Raw genomic sequence first — 18,542 nt, forward strand, 5'->3', positions numbered from 1 at the left:
TTGGTTTCACTGTGCAGCTGGTGGTGCCCTGGACAGGAGGTGGAGATGGAAGCACTGAGAGAACCAAACGTGAGGGGGTTCCCCCAAAACACTCCCAGTGCACGTGGCTGGAGAAAGGGGTGGAGCGAACCTCTTTGTTATCACGCTACTTATACGGCTGTTGCGACAGAAATATCTAACTTTATCTAGACCGGTAACTCTAACTTGGAACGGGCTTTCGCGTTCGGCTAGGACATAGCCAGGATAAACGGTAAAATATATTGCTCTTGTAGGTAGCAGTAGTTTCAATTTTGAACATATTGAGTCGTGAATTATGAACGCATAGATAGACGTCTATGAACGTTTACGAATAACAACCACAGTAGTTTGACTCTGTGTAATGTCTGATTTCTTAGCGTATCCAGTCTGCTACTCACATGGCTCATAGGTCATGGCTTTAACATTTCATTTTTTTAGATAGTAAATGAATGGGAACTTTTTCAATGTGAATATTATCGTGTTATTAATCTTGTGTTCTTGTCGTGTTTGTTATCAGTTGCTAACAGAGACATCATCCTCGATCATTTCTGTGTCTGTCTCCCATTGAAGATGTTTTCCACGGCCACAAGAAACTTTGTGGAGGAGATTGATGATGGCAGCTTGGTCCCTGTGTCCAGTCTGATTGACTCAGACAAACTGGTCCCTCTCTCACTGATTGTGAAACGAAAGCGTTTTTGGATTTGGCAGAAACCCAAGTACCTGCCCACTGATTTTACCCTCAGTGATGTGCTGACTGGAGACACACCCTTAACCCCAGGTAAACACAAGACCAGCCCCTCAGTTGAAATGATAGGCTGCACACCTGTACTTGCTACCTGTTTGTTTGCAGGTATAGGCTCCTCTCTCCCTCAGTGTGATACTGTGTGAATGTGTTCCTTGTGAAAGATCTGAGCGTCGATTCTGTTGTCCATGCTACTGGAAAGATTATGAAGAGGATCCTATCATGATACATAATGATACATACAGAACCTTCAGAAGTATTCACACCCCCTGACTTTTTCAACATTTAGTTGTTACAGCTGGAATTTAAAATGGATTACATTTAGATGTTTTGTTGTTGTCAATGGCCTGAACACAATGCCCCATAATGTCACAGTGGAATTATGTTTATCTGTTAGGTCCCTCAGTCGAGTAGTGCATTTCAAACACCGATTCAACCACAAAGACCAGGGAGGTTTTGCACCTATTGGTAGATGGGTAAAAACAAGCAGTCATTGAATGTCCCTTTGAGCCTGGTGAAGTTATTCATTACACTTTGGATGGTGTATCAATACACCCAGTCGCTATAAAGATACAGGCACCCTTCCTAACTCAGTTGCCAGAGAGGAAGAAAACCGCTCAGGGATTTCACCATGAGGCCAATGATGACTTTAAAACAGTTAGAGTTTAATGGCTGTGATAATAGATAGCTGAGGATGGATCAACAACATTGTAGTTACTCAACAATACATTGTAGTTACTCCAGAATACTATGTAGTTACTCCAGAATACTATGTAGTTACTCCAGAATACTAGTTACTCCAGAATACTATGTAGTTACTCCAGAATACTAACCTAATTGACAGAGTGAGAAGAAGGAAGTGTGTATGCAACAAGCCACTAAAGTAATACTGCAAAAAAATGTACAGCAATTCCATTTTTGTCCTGAATACAAATTGTTATGTTTGGGGCAAATCCAATCCAACACATTAACCACTCTCCATATTTTCCAGCATAGTGATGGCTGCAACATGTTATGGGTATGTTTGTAATCGTTAAGGACTTGGGAGTTTTTCAAGGTCAAATAAACACTGGAGTTGCTTACCAAAAAGACAGTGAATGTCATTGAGTGGCCGAGTTAGTTTTATCTTAAATCTACTTGAAATTCTATGATCGAAAACCAATTTGACAGAGCTAGAAGAATAAAAAAAAAATGTTTTGCTTCCCTCCTACAGTTGTGGTCAAGACTGATTTCCTAAAGTACCAAGGGACATTTGGTGACAACAAATCAGGAAACATTGAGTCGAATTTGGTTGCTGTAAACCTTAAAGTGGAGGGGAAAGACACATCTAAACTCCAGTCGTCCTTCGGCAGCCTGAAGAAAGAGGAGGTGGATGTACAGAAGTTGCTGCGCGACTCCAAAGACAAGTGAGTTCCTCTCTCTCTAATATGTACCTACAGTAACCCCAGGTTACACTCAGTTCACCTGTACATACAGTAACCCCAGGTTACACTCAGTTCACCTGTACATACAGTAACCCCAGGTTACACTCAGTTCACCTGTACATACAGTAACCCCAGGTTACACTCAGTTCACCTGTACATACAGTAGGCCTAGGGTATACTCAGTTCACCTGTACATACAGTAGGCCTAGGGTATACTCTGTTCACCTGTACATACAGTAACCCCAGGTTACACTCTGTTCACCTGTACATACAGTAGGCCTAGGGTATACTCAGTTCACCTGTACATACAGTAACCCCAGGTTACACTCAGTTCACCTGTACATACAGTAACCCCAGGTTACACTCAGTTCACCTGTACATACAGTAACCCCAGGTTACACTCAGTTCACCTGTACATACAGTAGGCCTAGGGTATACTCAGTTCACCTGTACATACAGTATACTCTGTTCACCTGTACATACAGTAGGCCTAGGGTATACTCTGTTCACCTGTACATACAGTAGGCCTAGGGTACACTCTGTTCACCTGTACATACAGTAACCCCAGGTTACACTCAGTTCACCTGTACATACAGTAACCCCAGGTTACACTCAGTTCACCTGTACATACAGTAACCCCAGGTTACACTCAGTTCACCTGTACATACAGTAACCCCAGGTTACACTCAGTTCACCTGTACATACAGTAACCCCAGGTTACACTCAGTTCACCTGTACATACAGTAACCCCAGGTTACACTCAGTTCACCTGTACATACAGTAGGCCTAGGGTATACTCAGTTCACCTGTTCCTACAGTAGGCCTAGGGTATACTCTGTTCACCTGTATGTACAGTAACCCCAGATTACACTCAGTTCACCTGTACATACAGTAGGCCTAGGGTATACTCAGTTCACCTGTTCCTACAGTAGGCCTAGGGTATACTCAGTTCACCTGTTCCTACAGTAGGCCTAGGGTATACTCTGTTCACCTGTACATACAGTAGGCCTAGGGTATACTCAGTTCACCTGTTCCTACAGTAGGCCTAGGGTATACTCTGTTCACCTGTACATACAGTAGGCCTAGGGTATACTCAGTTCACCTGTTCCTACAGTAGGCCTAGGGTATACTCTGTTCACCTGTACATACAGTAACCCCAGGGTTATGTACAGTAACCCCAGATTACACTCAGTTCACCTGTACATACAGTAACCCCAGGTTACACTCAGTTCACCTGTACATACAGTAACCCCAGGTTACTCAGTTCACCTGTACATACAGTAACCCCAGGTTAAACTCAGTTCACCTGTACATACAGTAGGCCTAGGGTATACTCTGTTCACCTCTTCCTACAGTAGGCCTAGGGTATACTCAGTTAACCTGTTCCTACAGTAGGCCTAGGGTATACTCAGTTCACCTGTACATACAGTAACCCCAGGTTACACTCAGTTCACCTGTACATACAGTAGGCACTCAGGTACATACAGTAACCCCAGGTTAAACTCAGTTCACCTGTACATACAGTAGGCCTAGGGTATACTCTGTTCACCTCTTCCTACAGTAGGCCTAGGGTATACTCTGTTCACCTCTTCCTACAGTAGGCCTAGGGTATACTCAGTTCACCTGTTCCTACAGTAGGCCTAGGGTATACTCAGTTCACCTGTTCCTACAGTAGGCCTAGGGTATACTCAGTTCACCTGTACATACAGTAACCCCAGGTTACACTCAGTTCACCTGTACATACAGTAACCCCAGGTTACACTCAGTTCACCTGTTCCTACAGTAGGCCTAGGGTATACTCAGTTCACCTGTACATACAGTAACCCCAGGTTACACTCAGTTCACCTGTACATACAGTAACCCCAGGTTACACTCAGTTCACCTGTACATACAGTAACCCCAGGTTATACTCAGTTCACCTGTACATACAGTAACCCCAGGTTACACTCAGTTCACCTGTTCCTACAGTAACCCCAGGTTACACTCAGTTCACCTATTCCTACAGTAACCCCAGGTTACACTCAGTTCACCTGTTCCTACAGTAACCCCAGGTTACACTCAGTTCACCTGTTCCTACAGTAACCCCAGGTTACACTCAGTTCACCTGTACATACAGTAACCCCAGGTTACACTCAGTTCACCTGTACATACAGTAACCCCAGGTTACACTCAGTTCACCTGTTCCTACAGTAGGCCTAGGGTATACTCTGTTCACCTGTTCCTACAGTAACCCCAGGTTACACTCAGTTCACCTGTTCCTACAGTAACCCCAGGTTACACTCAGTTCACCTGTTCCTACAGTAGGCCTAGGGTATACTCTGTTCACCTGTTCCTACAGTAACCCCAGGTTACACTCAGTTCACCTGTACATACAGTAACCCCAGGTTACACTCAGTTCACCTGTACATACAGTAACCCCAGGTTACACTCAGTTCACCTGTTCCTACAGTAACCCCAGGTTACACTCAGTTCACCTGTACATACAGTAACCCCAGGTTACACTCAGTTCACCTGTTCCTACAGTAACCCCAGGTTACACTCAGTTCACCTGTACATACAGTAACCCCAGGTTACACTCAGTTCACCTGTACATACAGTAACCCCAGGTTACACTCAGTTCACCTCTTCCTACAGTAGGCCTAGGGTATACTCAGTTCACCTCTTCCTACAGTAGAGTCAGTGGTTAGTGAAAGGAAAACACACAGGCTGAATCTCAAATAGCACCCTATTCCTAGTATATTTGTGTCACAACTATATATATTTTCAAAGTTCGCTGCCTCAGTTTGTATGGTGGCAATTTGCATATACTCCAGAATGTTATGAAGAGTGATCAGATAAACTGCAATTATTTGCAAAGTCCCTCTTTGCCATGTAAATGAACTGAATCCCCAAAAAACATTTCCACTGCATTTCAGCCCTGCAACAAAAGGACCAGCTGACATCATGTCAGTGATTCCCTCGTTCACATAGGTGTGAGTATTGATGAGGACAAGGCTGGAGATCACTCTGTCATGCTGATTGAATTCGTATAACAGACTGGAAGCTGGAGGGTGGTGGGTGGTGCTTGGAATCATTGTTCTTCCTCTATCAGCCATGGTTACCCTCAAGGAGACACGTCATCATTGCTTTGCACAAAAAGGGCTTCACAGGGAAGGATATTGCTGACAGTAAGATTGCACCTAAATCAACCATTTATCGGATCACGGCGCCCAAGAAATTCCAACAAGCGCCAGGACCGTCTCCTAAAGTTGATTCAGCTGCGGGATCGGGGCACCACCAGTACAGACCTTGCTCAGGAATGGCAGCAGGCAGGTGTGAGTGCATCTGCACGCATTCCGCATGGTGAGGCAAAGACCTTTGGAGGATGGCCTGGTGTCAAGAAGGGCAGCAAAGAAGCCACTTCTTTCCAGGAAAAACATCAGGGACAGACTGATATTCTGCAAAAGGTACAGGGATTGGACTGCTGAGGACTGGGGTAAAGTCATTTTCTCAGATGAATCCCCTTTCTGATTGTTTGGGGCATCCGAAAAAAAGCTTGTCTGGAGAAGACCAGGTGAGTGCTACCATCAGTCCTGTGTCATGCCAACAGTAAAGCATCCTGAGACCATTCATGTGTGGGGTTGCATCTCAGCCAAGGGAGTGGGCTCACTCACAATTTTGCCTAAGAACACAGCCATGAATAAAGAGTGGTACCAACACATCCTCCGAGAGCAATTTCTCCCAACCATCCAGGAACATTTTGGTGATGAACAATGCCGTTTCCAGCATGATGGAGCACCTTGCCTTAAGGCAAAAGTGATAACTAAAGTGGCTCGGGGAACAAAACCTCTATATTTTGGGTCCATGGCCAGGAAACTCCCCAGAAATGAATCCCATTGAGAACTTGTGGTCAATCCTCAAGAGGCGGGTGGACAAACATAAACCCAAAAATTCTGACAAACTCCAAGCATCGATTATGCAAGAATGGTCTGCCATCAGTCAGGATGTGGCCCAGAAGTTAATTGACAGCATGCCAGGGCGGATTGCAGAGGTCTTGAAAAAAGAAGGGTCAACACTGCAAATATTGACTCTTTGCATCAACTTCATGTAATTGTCAATAAAAGCCTTTGACACTTATGAAATGCTTGTAATTATACTTCAGTATTCCATAGTAACATCTGAGAAAAATATCTGAAGACACTGAAGCAGCAAACCTTGGAAATGAATATTTGTGTCATTCTCCAAACTTTTGGCCACGACTGTACAGTGCCGTTGAAAAGTATTCAGACCCCTTGACTTTTTCCACATTTTTTAAAAACGTTACAGCCTTATTATAAAATTGATTCAATAGTTTATCAATCTACACACTATCCCATAATGATAAATCAAAAACAGCTTTTTAATTTAGTTTGCTAATAAAATTTAAAAATAAAAAACATTATATTTACATAAGTATTCAGACCCTTTACTCAGTACTTTCTTGAAGCACCTTTGGCAGCGATTACAGCCTAGAGTTTTGGGTATGATGCTACAACCAAGATTGTACTCTTTGGCCTGAATACCAAGCGTCACGTCTGGAATAAACCAGGTACCATCCCTACAGTGAAGCATGGAGGTGGCAGCATCATGTTTTGGGGATGTTTTTCAGTAGCAGGGACTGGGAGACTCAACAAATACAGGTGTGCCAGGCTTGTAGCGTCATACCCAAAGAAGACTCTAGGCTGTAATCTCTGCCAAAAGTGCTTCAACAAAGTACTGGGTAATAGGTCTGATTACCTTCAACTGTGCATTTTTCAGTTAATGTTTTATACATTTTTTATTTAAAAAAACAACTTTTTGCTTTGTCATTCTGGGGTATTATGTGTAGATTTACGAGGGGAAAAAACTATTTAATCAATTTTAGAATAAGGCTGTAACGAAATGTGGAAAAAGTCAAGGGGTCTGAATACTTTCCGAATGCACTGTATATCACAGCATCTTTCCTCATGATCAGTGCTTCTTTGCAGACTGTATGCACTGACTATATTCTACCATATGCGCTGACTGTATTCTAACTGCCCAACACCATATGGGCTGACTGTATTCTAACTGCCCAACACCATATGGTCTGACTGTATTCTAACTGCCCAACACCATATGGGCTGACTGTATTCTAACTGCCCAACACCATATGCGCTGACTGTATTCTAACTGCCCAACACTATATGGTCTGACTGTATTCTCACTGCCCAACACTATATGGTCTGACTGTATTCTAACTACCCATATGGGCTGACTGTATTCTAACTGCCCAACACCATATGCGCTGACTGCATTCTAACTGCCCAACACCATATGGGCTGACTGTATTCTAACTGCCCAACACTATATGGGCTGACTGTATTCTAACTACCCATATGGGCTGACCGTATTCTAACTACCCATATGGGCTGACTGTATTCTAACTACTCAACACCATATGGGCTGACTGTATTCTAACTACCCATACGGGCTGACTGTATTCTAACTACCCATATGGGCTGACTGTATTCTAACTACCCATATGGGCTGACTGTATTCTAACTACCCATATGGGCTGACTGTATTCTAACTACACCATATGGGCTGACTGTATTCTAACTACCCATATGGGCTGACTGTATTCTAACTACCCATATGGGCTGACTGTATTCTAACTACCCATGGGCTGACCCAACACCATATGGGCTGACCGTATTCTAACTACCCATATGGGCTGACTGTATTCTAACTACCCATATGGGCTGACTGTATTCTAACTACCCATATGGGCTGACTGTATTCTAACTACCCATATGGGCTGACTGTATTCTAACTACCCATATGGGCTGACTGTATTCTAACTACCCATATGGGCTGACTGTATTCTAACTACCCATATGGGCTGACCGTATTCTAACTACCCATATGGGCTGACTGTATTCTAACTACCCATATGGGCTGACTGTATTCTGACTGCCCAACACCATATGGGCTGACTGTATTCTAACTACCCATATGGGCTGACTGTATTCTAACTGCCCAACACCATATGGGCTGACCGTATTCTAACTACTCAACCCCATATGGGCTGACCGTATTCTAACTACCCATATGGGCTGACTGTATTCTAACTACCCATATGGGCTGACTGTATTCTAACTACTCAACACCATATGGGCGGACAAGTTGTTCAAATATTCATAAGTGACCAGCATGGTCAAATAATAGTAATCACAGTGAACAGGTCAGGGTCCCATAGCCGCAGGCAGAACAGTTTAAACTGGAGCAGCAGCACGGCCAGGTGGACTGGGGACAACAAGGAGTCATCATGCCAGGTAGTCCTGAGGCATGGTCCAAGGGCTCAGGTCCTCCGAGAGAGTGAAAGAGAGAATTAGAAAGAGCATACTTAAATTCACACAGGACAACGGATAAGAAATGAGAAATACTCCAGATATAACAGATTGACCCCCCCCGACACAAACTACTGGAGGCTGAGACAGGAGGGGTCAGGAGACACTGTGGCCCCATCCGATGATACCCACGGACAGGGCCAAACGGCCAGGATATAACCCCACCCACTTTGCCAAAGCACAGCCCCCCACCCCATTCCACTCCTTGCCACTGCTTGTCATGTTTGGCACAATGAGGAGTGGCATGTTGTCACAAACAGACTGGGTTACTCCAAGCTACTTTATAATCATACAAGAAACATAACTTGAATCATCTTTGTCCTCCTCAAATGACAACTCTCTGATTTATTTGTCTCTCCTTCAGGCTTTTGGACATGTCCCACTGTCTGATCCAGCAGACCCGTGAGAAGTCCAGGGAGGTGTTTGCGGTGGTGAAGGAGAGGATTGTGACGACCCAGCCGTGTTCGGTCATAGAGGAGGTCCAGCAGGGGGGGCAGTTAGGGGAGCTGCTGAGCTTCTGTGGGCCCAAGAGCACCCAGGTAGACGGAGAGGGATGAAGAGCGTTGTATGATTTGTTACATTAATCATCTCTATTTGTTAGGCTGAGATATTATATATTACAAGTGTTGAAGTTAACAATTTAGTTTATCCTGTATAGATGAATCTTTAAGCAGGGAAAATAGGGAAGAGGTTGACTCAAAGGGCAGCAGGCTGGATGGACCTATGACAACACTGCAGACAGGCCTATGTGTGCTGGAGGCTGCAGGCTGGATGGACCTATGACAACACTGCAGACAGGCCTATGTGTGCTGGAGGCTGCAGGCTGGATGGACCTATGACAACACTGCAGACAGGCCTATGTGTGCTGGAGGCTGCAGGCTGGATGGACCTATGACAACACTGCAGACAGGCAGGCTGGATGGACCTATGTGTGCTGGAGGCTGCAGGCTGGATGGACCTATGACAACACTGCAGACAGGCCTATGTGTGCTGGAGGCTGCAGGCTGGATGGACCTATGACAACACTGCAGACAGGCCTATGTGTGCTGGAGGCTGCAGGCTGGATGGACCTATGACAACACTGCAGACAGGCCTATGTGTGCTGGAGGCTGCAGGCTGGATGGACCTATGACAACGCCGCAGACAGGCGTATGTGTGCTGGAGGCTGCAGCATTACTGCTGGACCAGCAAGGCCACAGATGAATGATTTTTAATGTATGTGGAGCAAAAGGAGTAGTGAAGTGTGGAAAGACTACGACAGTAGATCAGTCATATGATCAGGATTTATTCACACTGCCTTATGTTAGGCTCTTATTCTATGTTGTCATGTGCCCTTGTTCACTTCCCTTGACTGGTTTGAAGGAAAATGACTCAAGTGAAAGTCATCCAGTAAAATACTACTTAAGTAAAAGTCTAAAAGTATTTGGTTTTAAATATACTTAGGTATCAAAAGTAATTGCTAAAATATACTTAAGTAGTAAAAGTATCAATCATTTCAAATTCCTTATATTAAGCAAACCAGATGGTTCCATTTTCTTTTTAAATTTAATTTACAGATAGCCGGGGGCACACTCCAACACTCTGAAATAATTTACAAATGAAGCGTTGGTGTTTAGTGAGTGTGTCAGATCAGAGGCAGTAGGGATGTTCTCTTGATAAGTGTGTTAATTGGACCATTCAAAATGTAGCAAAATATGACTAGTAAAGTACAGACACCCCCAAAGATGACTTAAGTACCACTTTCCACAGGTGTCTGTAAAGGAGAACAGCAGCCTGCACAAAGACAGCAACGTGTCTCTGGAGATTCCTGCCCACACCGTCATCGCTTACGGCATTATAGAGCTGGAGATCAAACTCAACGGACACTATGGTGAGGGAGCCTTTATTTTCCAGTTTCTCAGGCAACAACACTGTAAACCCTCACCTGGACCCATCATCAGACCATGTAGGTTGTATATTACAAAGCCTTATCAAGTGCATGGTCTCTGTTAATTATCAGTAAGTCCAATGTATTTGAATGAGTGTCTGTATTAATAGGTTCATACTGTCTCCTTGTCTTGTCCTCAGAGCTGTGCCTAATGTCCCACACTCGTGTTCCTCAGCTGTGCCTAATGTCCCACTCTTGTTCCTCAGAGCTGTGCCTAATGTCCCACACTCTTGTTCCTCAGAGCTGTGCCTAATGTCCCACACTCTTGTTCCTCAGAGCTGTGCCTAATGTCCCACACTCTTGTTCCTCAGAGCTGCGCCTAATGTCCCACACTCTTGTTCCTCAGCTGTGCCTAATGTCCCACACTGTTGTCCCTCAGAGCTGTGCCTAATGTCCCACACTGTTGTCCCTCAGAGCTGTGCCTAATGTCCCACACTGTTGTCCCTCAGCTGTGCCTAATGTCCCACACTGCTGTCCCTCAGAGCTGTGCCTAATGTCCCACACTCTTGATCCTTAGAGCTGCGCCTAATGTCCCACACTCTTGTTCCTCAGAGCTGTGCCTAATGTCCCACACTCTTGTTCCTCAGAGCTGTGCCTAATGTCCCACACTCTTGTTCCTCAGAGCTGTGCCTAATGTCCCACACTCTTGATCCTCAGAGCTGTGCCTAATGTCCCACACTCTTGTTCCTCAGAGCTGTGCCTAATGTCCCACACTCTTGTTCCTCAGAGCTGTGCCTAATGTCCCACACTCTTGTTCCTCAGAGCTGCGCCTAATGTCCCACACTCTTGATCCTCAGAGCTGCGCCTAATGTCCCACACTCTTGTTCCTCAGAGCTGTGCCTAATGTCCCACACTCTTGTTCCTCAGCTGTGCCTAATGTCCCACACTGTTGTCCCTCAGAGCTGTGCCTAATGTCCCACACTCTTGTTCCTCAGAGCTGTGCCTAATGTCCCACACTCTTGTTCCTCAGAGCTGTGCCTAATGTCCCACACTCTTGTTCCTCAGAGCTGTGCCTAATGTCCCACACTCTTGTTCCTCAGAGCTGTGCCTAATGTCCCACACTCTTGATCCTCAGAGCTGTGCCTAATGTCCCACACTCTTGTTCCTCAGAGCTGTGCCTAATGTCCCACACTCTTGTTCCTCAGAGCTGTGCCTAATGTCCCACACTCTTGTTCCTCAGAGCTGTGCCTAATGTCCCACACTCTTGATCCTCAGAGCTGTGCCTAATGTCCCACACTCTTGTTCCTCAGAGCTGTGCCTAATGTCCCACACTCTTGTTCCTCAGAGCTGTGCCTAATGTCCCACACTCTTGTTCCTCAGAGCTGTGCCTAATGTCCCACACTCTTGTTCCTCAGAGCTGTGCCTAATGTCCCACACTCTTGTTCCTCAGAGCTGTGCCTAATGTCCCACACTCTTGTTCCTCAGAGCTGTGCCTAATGTCCCACACTCTTGTTCCTCAGAGCTGTGCCTAATGTCCCACACTCTTGTTCCTCAGAGCTGTGCCTAATGTCCCACACTCTTGTTCAGTGGTAAGGCGTCCCTGGTCCCAAGGCGTCCTGGTCCTGGTGGAAGACGTCCCTAGTGGTAGAAGCGTCCCTCAGAGCTGTGCCTAATGTCCCACACTCTTGTTCCTCAGAGCTGTGCCTAATGTCCCACACTCTTGTTCCTCAGAGCTGTGCCTAATGTCCCACACTCTTGTTCCTCAGAGCTGTGCCATGAGCTTGATCCTCAGAGCTGTGCCTAATGTCCCACACTCTTGTTCCTCAGAGCTGTGCCTAATGTCCCACACTCTTGTTCCTCAGAGCTGTGCCTAATGTCCCACACTCTTGTTCCTCAGAGCTGTGCCTAATGTCCGACACTCTTGGGGGGTTCGAGGTGGATGGGCCTGTTAAGAAGAGCTTAGTGGGGGTGTCTGGCGCTGGACGACACCCCAAAGAAGAGCTGCTTTCAGAGAGGTAACTGAGACTAATGGAAGTTCCCCTCCTTTTGTAGGCCCATGTACCAATTTAAATAGTTGTTATTATCATTAGATTTCTGTCAGGGGAACTCAGTCTAGTGGGGTCTCTACTTACTGTTGAGAGGTAGAATAGTAGAATACACAATTGGTTGTGGATCAACCCTTTTGGAAGGTCGCGTCCCTGGGTGGGAAGGGTTGCTAAATTAGTCTAGCCAGCTGTCTAAACTTTGACATCAGCTGATATATCAAAGTGCTGTACAGAAACCCAGCCTAAAACTCCAAACAGCAAGCAATGCAGGTGTGGAAGCGCCCCCATTGATTTGGTTAGTCACTCTCTCACATCATATTAAAAACTGCAAACATTGTTGCTTAGGGCAAAATCTGACTGCATGTGTGGGAATGGATGTGGGTTGGCAGACCCGCGAGCAACTGCGACCCCTCAGGATGAGTTCATAAAGTTCCCCGTCCCTGGTCTAGTGGTGCAAGGCGTCCCTGGTCCAGTGGTGCAAGGCGTCCCTGGTCCAGTGGTGCAAGGCGTCCCTGGTCCAGTGGTGCAAGGCGTTAGTGGTAGAAGGCGTCCCTGGTCTAGTGGTGGAAGGCGTCCCTGGTCTAGTGGTGGAAGGCGTCCCTGGTCTAGTGGTGGAAGACGTCCCTGGTCTAGTGGTGGAAGACGTCCCTGGTCTAGTGGTGGAAGACGTCCCTGGTCTAGTGGTAGAAAACGTCCCTGGTCTAGTGGTAGAAGACGTTAGTGGTAGAAGGCGTCCCTGGTCTAGTGGTGGAAGGCGTCCCTGGTCTAGTGGTAGAAGACGTCCCTGGTCTAGTGGTAGAAGACGTCCCTGGTCTAGTGGTAGAAGACGTTAGTGGTGCAAGGCTTCCCTGGTCCAGTGGTGCAAGGCGTCCCTGGTCCAGTGGTGCAAGGCGTTAGTGGTAGAAGGCGTCCCTGGTCTAGTGGTGGAAGACGTCCCTGGTCTAGTGGTGGAAGGCGTCCCTGGTCTAGTGGTGGAAGGCGTCCCTGGTCTAGTGGTAGAAGATGTCCCTGGTCTAGTGGTGGAAGGCGTCCCTGGTCTAGTGGTGGAAGACGTCCCTGGTCTAGTGGTAGAAGACGTCCCTGGTCTAGTGGTAGAAGACGTCCCTGGTCTAGTGGTGGAAGACGTCCCTGGTCTAGTGGTCCCTGGTCTAGTGGTGGGCGTCCCTGAAGACGTCCCTGGTCTAGTGGTAGAAGACGTCCCTGGTCTAGTGGTAGAAGACGTCCCTGGTCTAGTGGTAGAAACGTCCCTGGTCTAGTGGTAGAAGACGTCCCTGGTCTAGTGGTAGAAGACGTCCCTGGTCTAGTGGTAGAAGACGTCCCTGGTCTAGTGGTAGAAGACGTCCCTGGTCTAGTGGTAGAAGACGTCCCTGGTCTAGTGGTAGAAGACGTCCCTGGTCTAGTGGTAGAAGACGTCCCTGGTCTAGTGGTAGAAGGCGTCCCTGGTCTAGTGGTGGAAGGCGTCCCTGGTCTAGTGGTGGAAGGCGTCCCTGGTCTAGTGGTGGAAGGCGTCCCTGGTCTAGTGGTGGAAGGCGTCCCTGGTCTAGTGGTGGAAGGCGTCCCTGGTCTAGTGGTGGAAGGCGTCCCTGGTCTAGTGGTGGAAGGCGTCCCTGGTCTAGTGGTGGAAGGCGTCCCTGGTCTAGTGGTGGAAGGCGTCCCTGGTCTAGTGGTGGAAGGCGTCCCTGGTCTAGTGGTGGAAGGCGTCCCTGGTCTAGTGGTGGAAGGCGTCCCTGGTCTAGTGGTGGAAGGCGTCCCTGGTCTAGTGGTAGAAGGCGTCCCTGGTCTAGTGGTAGAAGACGTGGTCTAGAAGAAGACGTCCCTGGTTAGTGGTAGAAGACGTCCCTGGTCCAGTGGTAGAAGACGTCCCTGGTCCAGTGGTGGAAGGCGTCCCTGGTCCAGTGGTGGAAGACGTTCCTGGTCAGTGGTAGAAGACGTCCCTGGTCTAGTGGTAGAAGCGTCCTGGTCAGTGGTCCCTGGTCCAGTGGTAGAAGACGACGTCCCTGGTCTAGTGGTAGAAGACGTCCCTGGTCCAGTGGTAGAAGACGTCCCTGGTCTAGTGGTAGAAGGCGTCCCTGGTCTAGTGGTGGAAGACGTCCCTGGTCTAGTGGTAGAAGACGTTAGTGGTAGAAGACGTCCCTGGTCCAGTGGTGGAAGACGTTCCTGGTCCAGTGGTGGAAGACGTTCCTGGTCCAGTGGTGGAAGACGTCCCTGGTCCAGTGGTAGAAGACGTCCCTGGTCCAGTGGTAGAAGACGTTCCTGGTCCATTATACTGAATGGAATGTTACATGTTGTTCTTTATGTAAAACTCTTAATGATCCCGTCACATTCAGGTTGTAGAACTGATTTACAACACATTTAACACAATGGTTGTTGTGATACAACTTATTTTGGTGATAAATTGTCTGCACATAAATGTTTACTCAATCATTGTGCCGTGGCTCCACAGTCCACAACGCTTGTTTAATTATTTTGGTCCAGAAAACCTTGTTGTGCCAAATGCGTTGTACATACAACATGTGTGTACAGGGCCAATGTCTAGCGTATCCTGTTGTAAATAAGGATTTGTTCTTCACCTTCTTGCCTAGATAAATAAATACATCAGTAATATCAACAGAAGAGCTGATCAGGAGGATCATGTAAAAGGTTATAGCACTGCCTTGGAGAGATCACGGTTTCCTCTAACAATTCATTTAAATACATTAATTCATACATTTGTCCCATTGTGGTTGCAGAATAAATGGTACATATGATAGTTTCCTGGTGAAATCTCTGTGATACGGTGGCAGTGGAGTCAAACTTCCGCTAGATGCAAGATGTTTGTGTGTTGACAGAACTGGACAAACTGAGGGGTCATTTCCAGCTGCTGTCTGTCCTGCCAGCAGACACTCGTTCCTCTCTGCTCCAGCTCCTCAAGACAACCATGGAGGACAGAGAGACAGTCAGTGTGCTGGAGAGTGTGGTGAGTTGAGGCGTACAGAAACAGGGCAACACACACACACACACACAGTCCTACAGTTATTGTCTATGAGCGGATTACTAGCAAGAATCAGCAGCTTTCTGAAAATGCTGAACATACTAACTTCTCATTACGTTCGGTCTGTCATCATTATAATCTACCATAGTATCCTAAATATCTTCTGTCTCAAACCTTCACATATGAGTCATTTACCAGACACTCTTATCCAGAGAGACTTACAGTCAAGTACATTCAACTAAGTTTAGCAGGATAAAACAAACCACACATCTCACCTATTCTTTCTAATAATGTCTCTTCTCACAGCTGGACCAGATGTGCACAGGGAAGACAGCTGACCTGGGGGAGGTTAAGGAAGTGTCTCAGATGCAGACAGTCCAGGCCATACTGAACCTTCTAGAGCATTCGGACTCCAGCCCAACACACTCTGTCCTCAGTGATTCCAGCCAGACACCATCCCTCAGTGATTCCAGCCAGACACCATCCCTCAGTGATTCCAGCCAGACACCATCCCTCAGTGATTCCAGCCAGACACCATCCCTCAGTGATTCCAGCCAGACACCATCCCTCAGTGATTCCAGCCAGACACCCACCCTCCTCAATGCCACTCATCTCATTGTCAGTGCCATGGATGGTGAGACACTGAGCAGTGAATATTAGTTGAATATTAAGTGCCAGTTCAATTCATTGTCTCCAGCCACTGCATTTATCAGGAAAACTGGCATCTCACTTCATGAACATTTTATTTTCTCAGAACCCACAATGCCCTGAAAACCACTTCCTGTTTCACACCATCTGTGAATCTTTATTTCTCAGGAATGACAGATGAAGGTCTCTCTGTGTTGGGATCCTGTTGCAGTCCTCCAGTCTTACAGGCCCTGCAGATCCTGGTGAGTTCACACTTCCCCTTTTGTTACACTTAGCCTGGTAAAAACAAGTCTGTATACTTCTTCAAAAATACTGTACACTTACAAACAATCTATGGGCCTCCCGGGTGGCGCAGTCGTCAAAGGCACTGCATCGCAGCGCTAGCTGTGCCACCGGCCTCAGCTGGGAGTCCTGGTCTAGTGGTCCATGGGGCGATGCACAATTGGCCTAGCGTCGTCCGGGTTAGGGAGGGTTTGGCCGGTAGGGTTATCCTTGTTTCACTAGCGACTCCTGTGGCAGGCCGGGCGCAGTGCAGGTGTACGGTGTTTCCTCCGACATATTGGTGCAGCTGGCTTCCGGGTTGGATGCGCACTTGGTTGGGTTGTGTTTCAGAGGATGCATGACTCGACCTTCGTCTCTCCCGAGCCCGTACGGGATGATGAGACAAGACAGTAACTACTAACAATTGGATACCACGAAATTGGGGAGAAAAAGGGGTAAAAAATAAATACTACACTGTCTGGTAAACAAGTCTGTATACTTCTTCAAAAATATAGTACTGTGTGACCTGTTCACCACTTGGGTAAGCTAAGTAAAGGTTCAATTAATTCAATAGTTGTTTGGAATAGATTAAGGGTGGCAGGTAGCCTTGCAGTTAGAGCGTTGGGCCAGTAACCCTGGCTGTGACCTCACTCCCTGTGGGTGTCCCAGGGGAGTTGGGATATGGTGACCCTGGCCGTGACCTCACTCCCTGTGGGTGTCCCAGGGGAGTTGGGATATGCAACAAACACCTTTCCATTACCAACACGTGTGTAACAGGACAAATATAAACACCCCCCGTTATTACAATACTTCATTCTCCATTTTGAAATTGTCATTGCATCTTACAGACATGACATTGCAGTATCTGATCATATTCCTGTGCTGCTTGTCCTCCAGGTGCAGCATGTGGCAGCAGGGAGTGGGGAGACCCTCTCTCTGAGAGATGCAGGTCTGGCTGTTCTGACTGAGGAGGACGTGTATCAGAGGACAGAGAGTCTCTTTGGTCACTCTGAAGTTACACTGAAGAGAGAGGAGGACACACTGAGGACAGAGATGAAGGACCAGCCTGGATACCTTCCTCTAGTCATGAGTATCACTGTGAAAGGCCTGGCCTCTTTAGTTTAAGGAGAGACTGAGTGAGAGAGGGAGGAGCGGTTTCCTTCTTCCTCTCCGGCAACTGAGTTAGGAAGGGCGCCTGTATCTTTGTAGTGACTGGGTGTATTGATACACCATCCAAAGTGTAATTCATAACTTCACAATGCTCAAAGGTATATTCAATGTCTGCTTCTTTTTTTTAACCCATCTACCAATAGGTGCCCTTCTTTGTGAACCATTGGTAAACCTGTGCTTGAAATTCACTGCTCGACTGAGGGACCTTACAGTTAACTGTGTGTGGGGTCGTTATTCAAAAATCATATTAAACACTATTATTGCACACACAGTCCATGCAACTTGTGATTTTACTCATGAACTTATTTAGGCTTACCGTAACCAGTTTTCCATTTTTAATTCCTTTGTAAACAATTCCACTGTGACATTATGGGGTACAGTATGTAGATCAGTGACACAAAATCTCAATGTAATCAGGTTGTAACAACGTGAAGTCTTTCTGAAGGCACTATTACCGGATGACGTTGTCATGGCCAATAGGAGTGATATAACCTTACAGGATCACTATTAAGACTATAACCTTACAGGATCGGTATTAAGACCCTACAGGATCGGTATTAAGACCCTACAGGATCGGTATTAAGACCCTACAGGATCGGTATTAAGACCCTACAGGATCGGTATTAAGACTCTACAGGATCGGTATTAAGACTCTACAGGATCGGTATTAAGACCCTACAGGATCGGTATTAAGACTCTACAGGATCGGTATTAAGACTCTACAGGATCGGTATTAAGACTCTACAGGATCGGTATTAAGACTCTACAGGATCGGTATTAAGACCCTACAGGATCGGTATTAAGACCTCTACAGGATCGGTATTAAGACCCTACAGGATCGGTATTAAGACTAAGACCCTACAGGATCGGTATTAAGACTCTACAGGATCGGTATTAAGACTCTACAGGATCGGTATTAAGACTCTACAGGATCAGTATTAAGACCCTACAGGATCAGTATTAAGACCCTACAGGATCAGTATTAAGACCCTACAGGATCAGTATTA

The 18,542-nt window shown here is 46.5% G+C and overlaps 1 protein-coding gene across 1 annotated transcript; it reads left to right on the forward strand.

Annotated features, from left to right (window-relative positions):
* The first annotated feature begins 65 nt into the window (after nt 1–65).
* On the forward strand, nt 66–17,490 carry LOC124025874 (gasdermin-E-like). The gene is made up of 11 exons (XM_046339188.1): nt 66–250; nt 589–796; nt 1,974–2,166; nt 8,938–9,112; nt 10,323–10,443; nt 12,338–12,455; nt 12,831–13,024; nt 15,314–15,441; nt 15,763–16,090; nt 16,273–16,346; nt 17,263–17,490. Exons 2-11 carry the CDS (start codon nt 589–591, stop codon nt 17,488–17,490), a joined length of 1,767 nt encoding a protein of 588 aa, XP_046195144.1. The 5' UTR covers nt 66–250.
* The last annotated feature ends 1,052 nt before the right edge of the window (nt 17,491–18,542 follow it).

The sequence above is a fragment of the Oncorhynchus gorbuscha genome, unplaced genomic scaffold (genome assembly GCF_021184085.1).
Source record: "Oncorhynchus gorbuscha isolate QuinsamMale2020 ecotype Even-year unplaced genomic scaffold, OgorEven_v1.0 Un_scaffold_2501, whole genome shotgun sequence".
Taxonomy (NCBI): Eukaryota; Metazoa; Chordata; class Actinopteri; order Salmoniformes; family Salmonidae; genus Oncorhynchus; species Oncorhynchus gorbuscha.

What these genes read in the sequence shown, in the direction of transcription:
- LOC124025874 (XM_046339188.1), top strand. Translation starts at nt 589, where the DNA reads ATGTTTTCCACGGCCACAAGAAACTTTGTGGAGGAGATTGATGATGGC. An exon ending in GTGGGCCCAAGAGCACCCAG is followed by an intron (nt 9,113 to 10,322) that starts GTAGACGGAGAG and finishes CACTTTCCACAG; the next exon opens with GTGTCTGTAAAGGAGAACAG. An exon ending in GAAGAGCTGCTTTCAGAGAG is followed by an intron (nt 12,456 to 12,830) that starts GTAACTGAGACT and finishes ATTGTTGCTTAG; the next exon opens with GGCAAAATCTGACTGCATGT.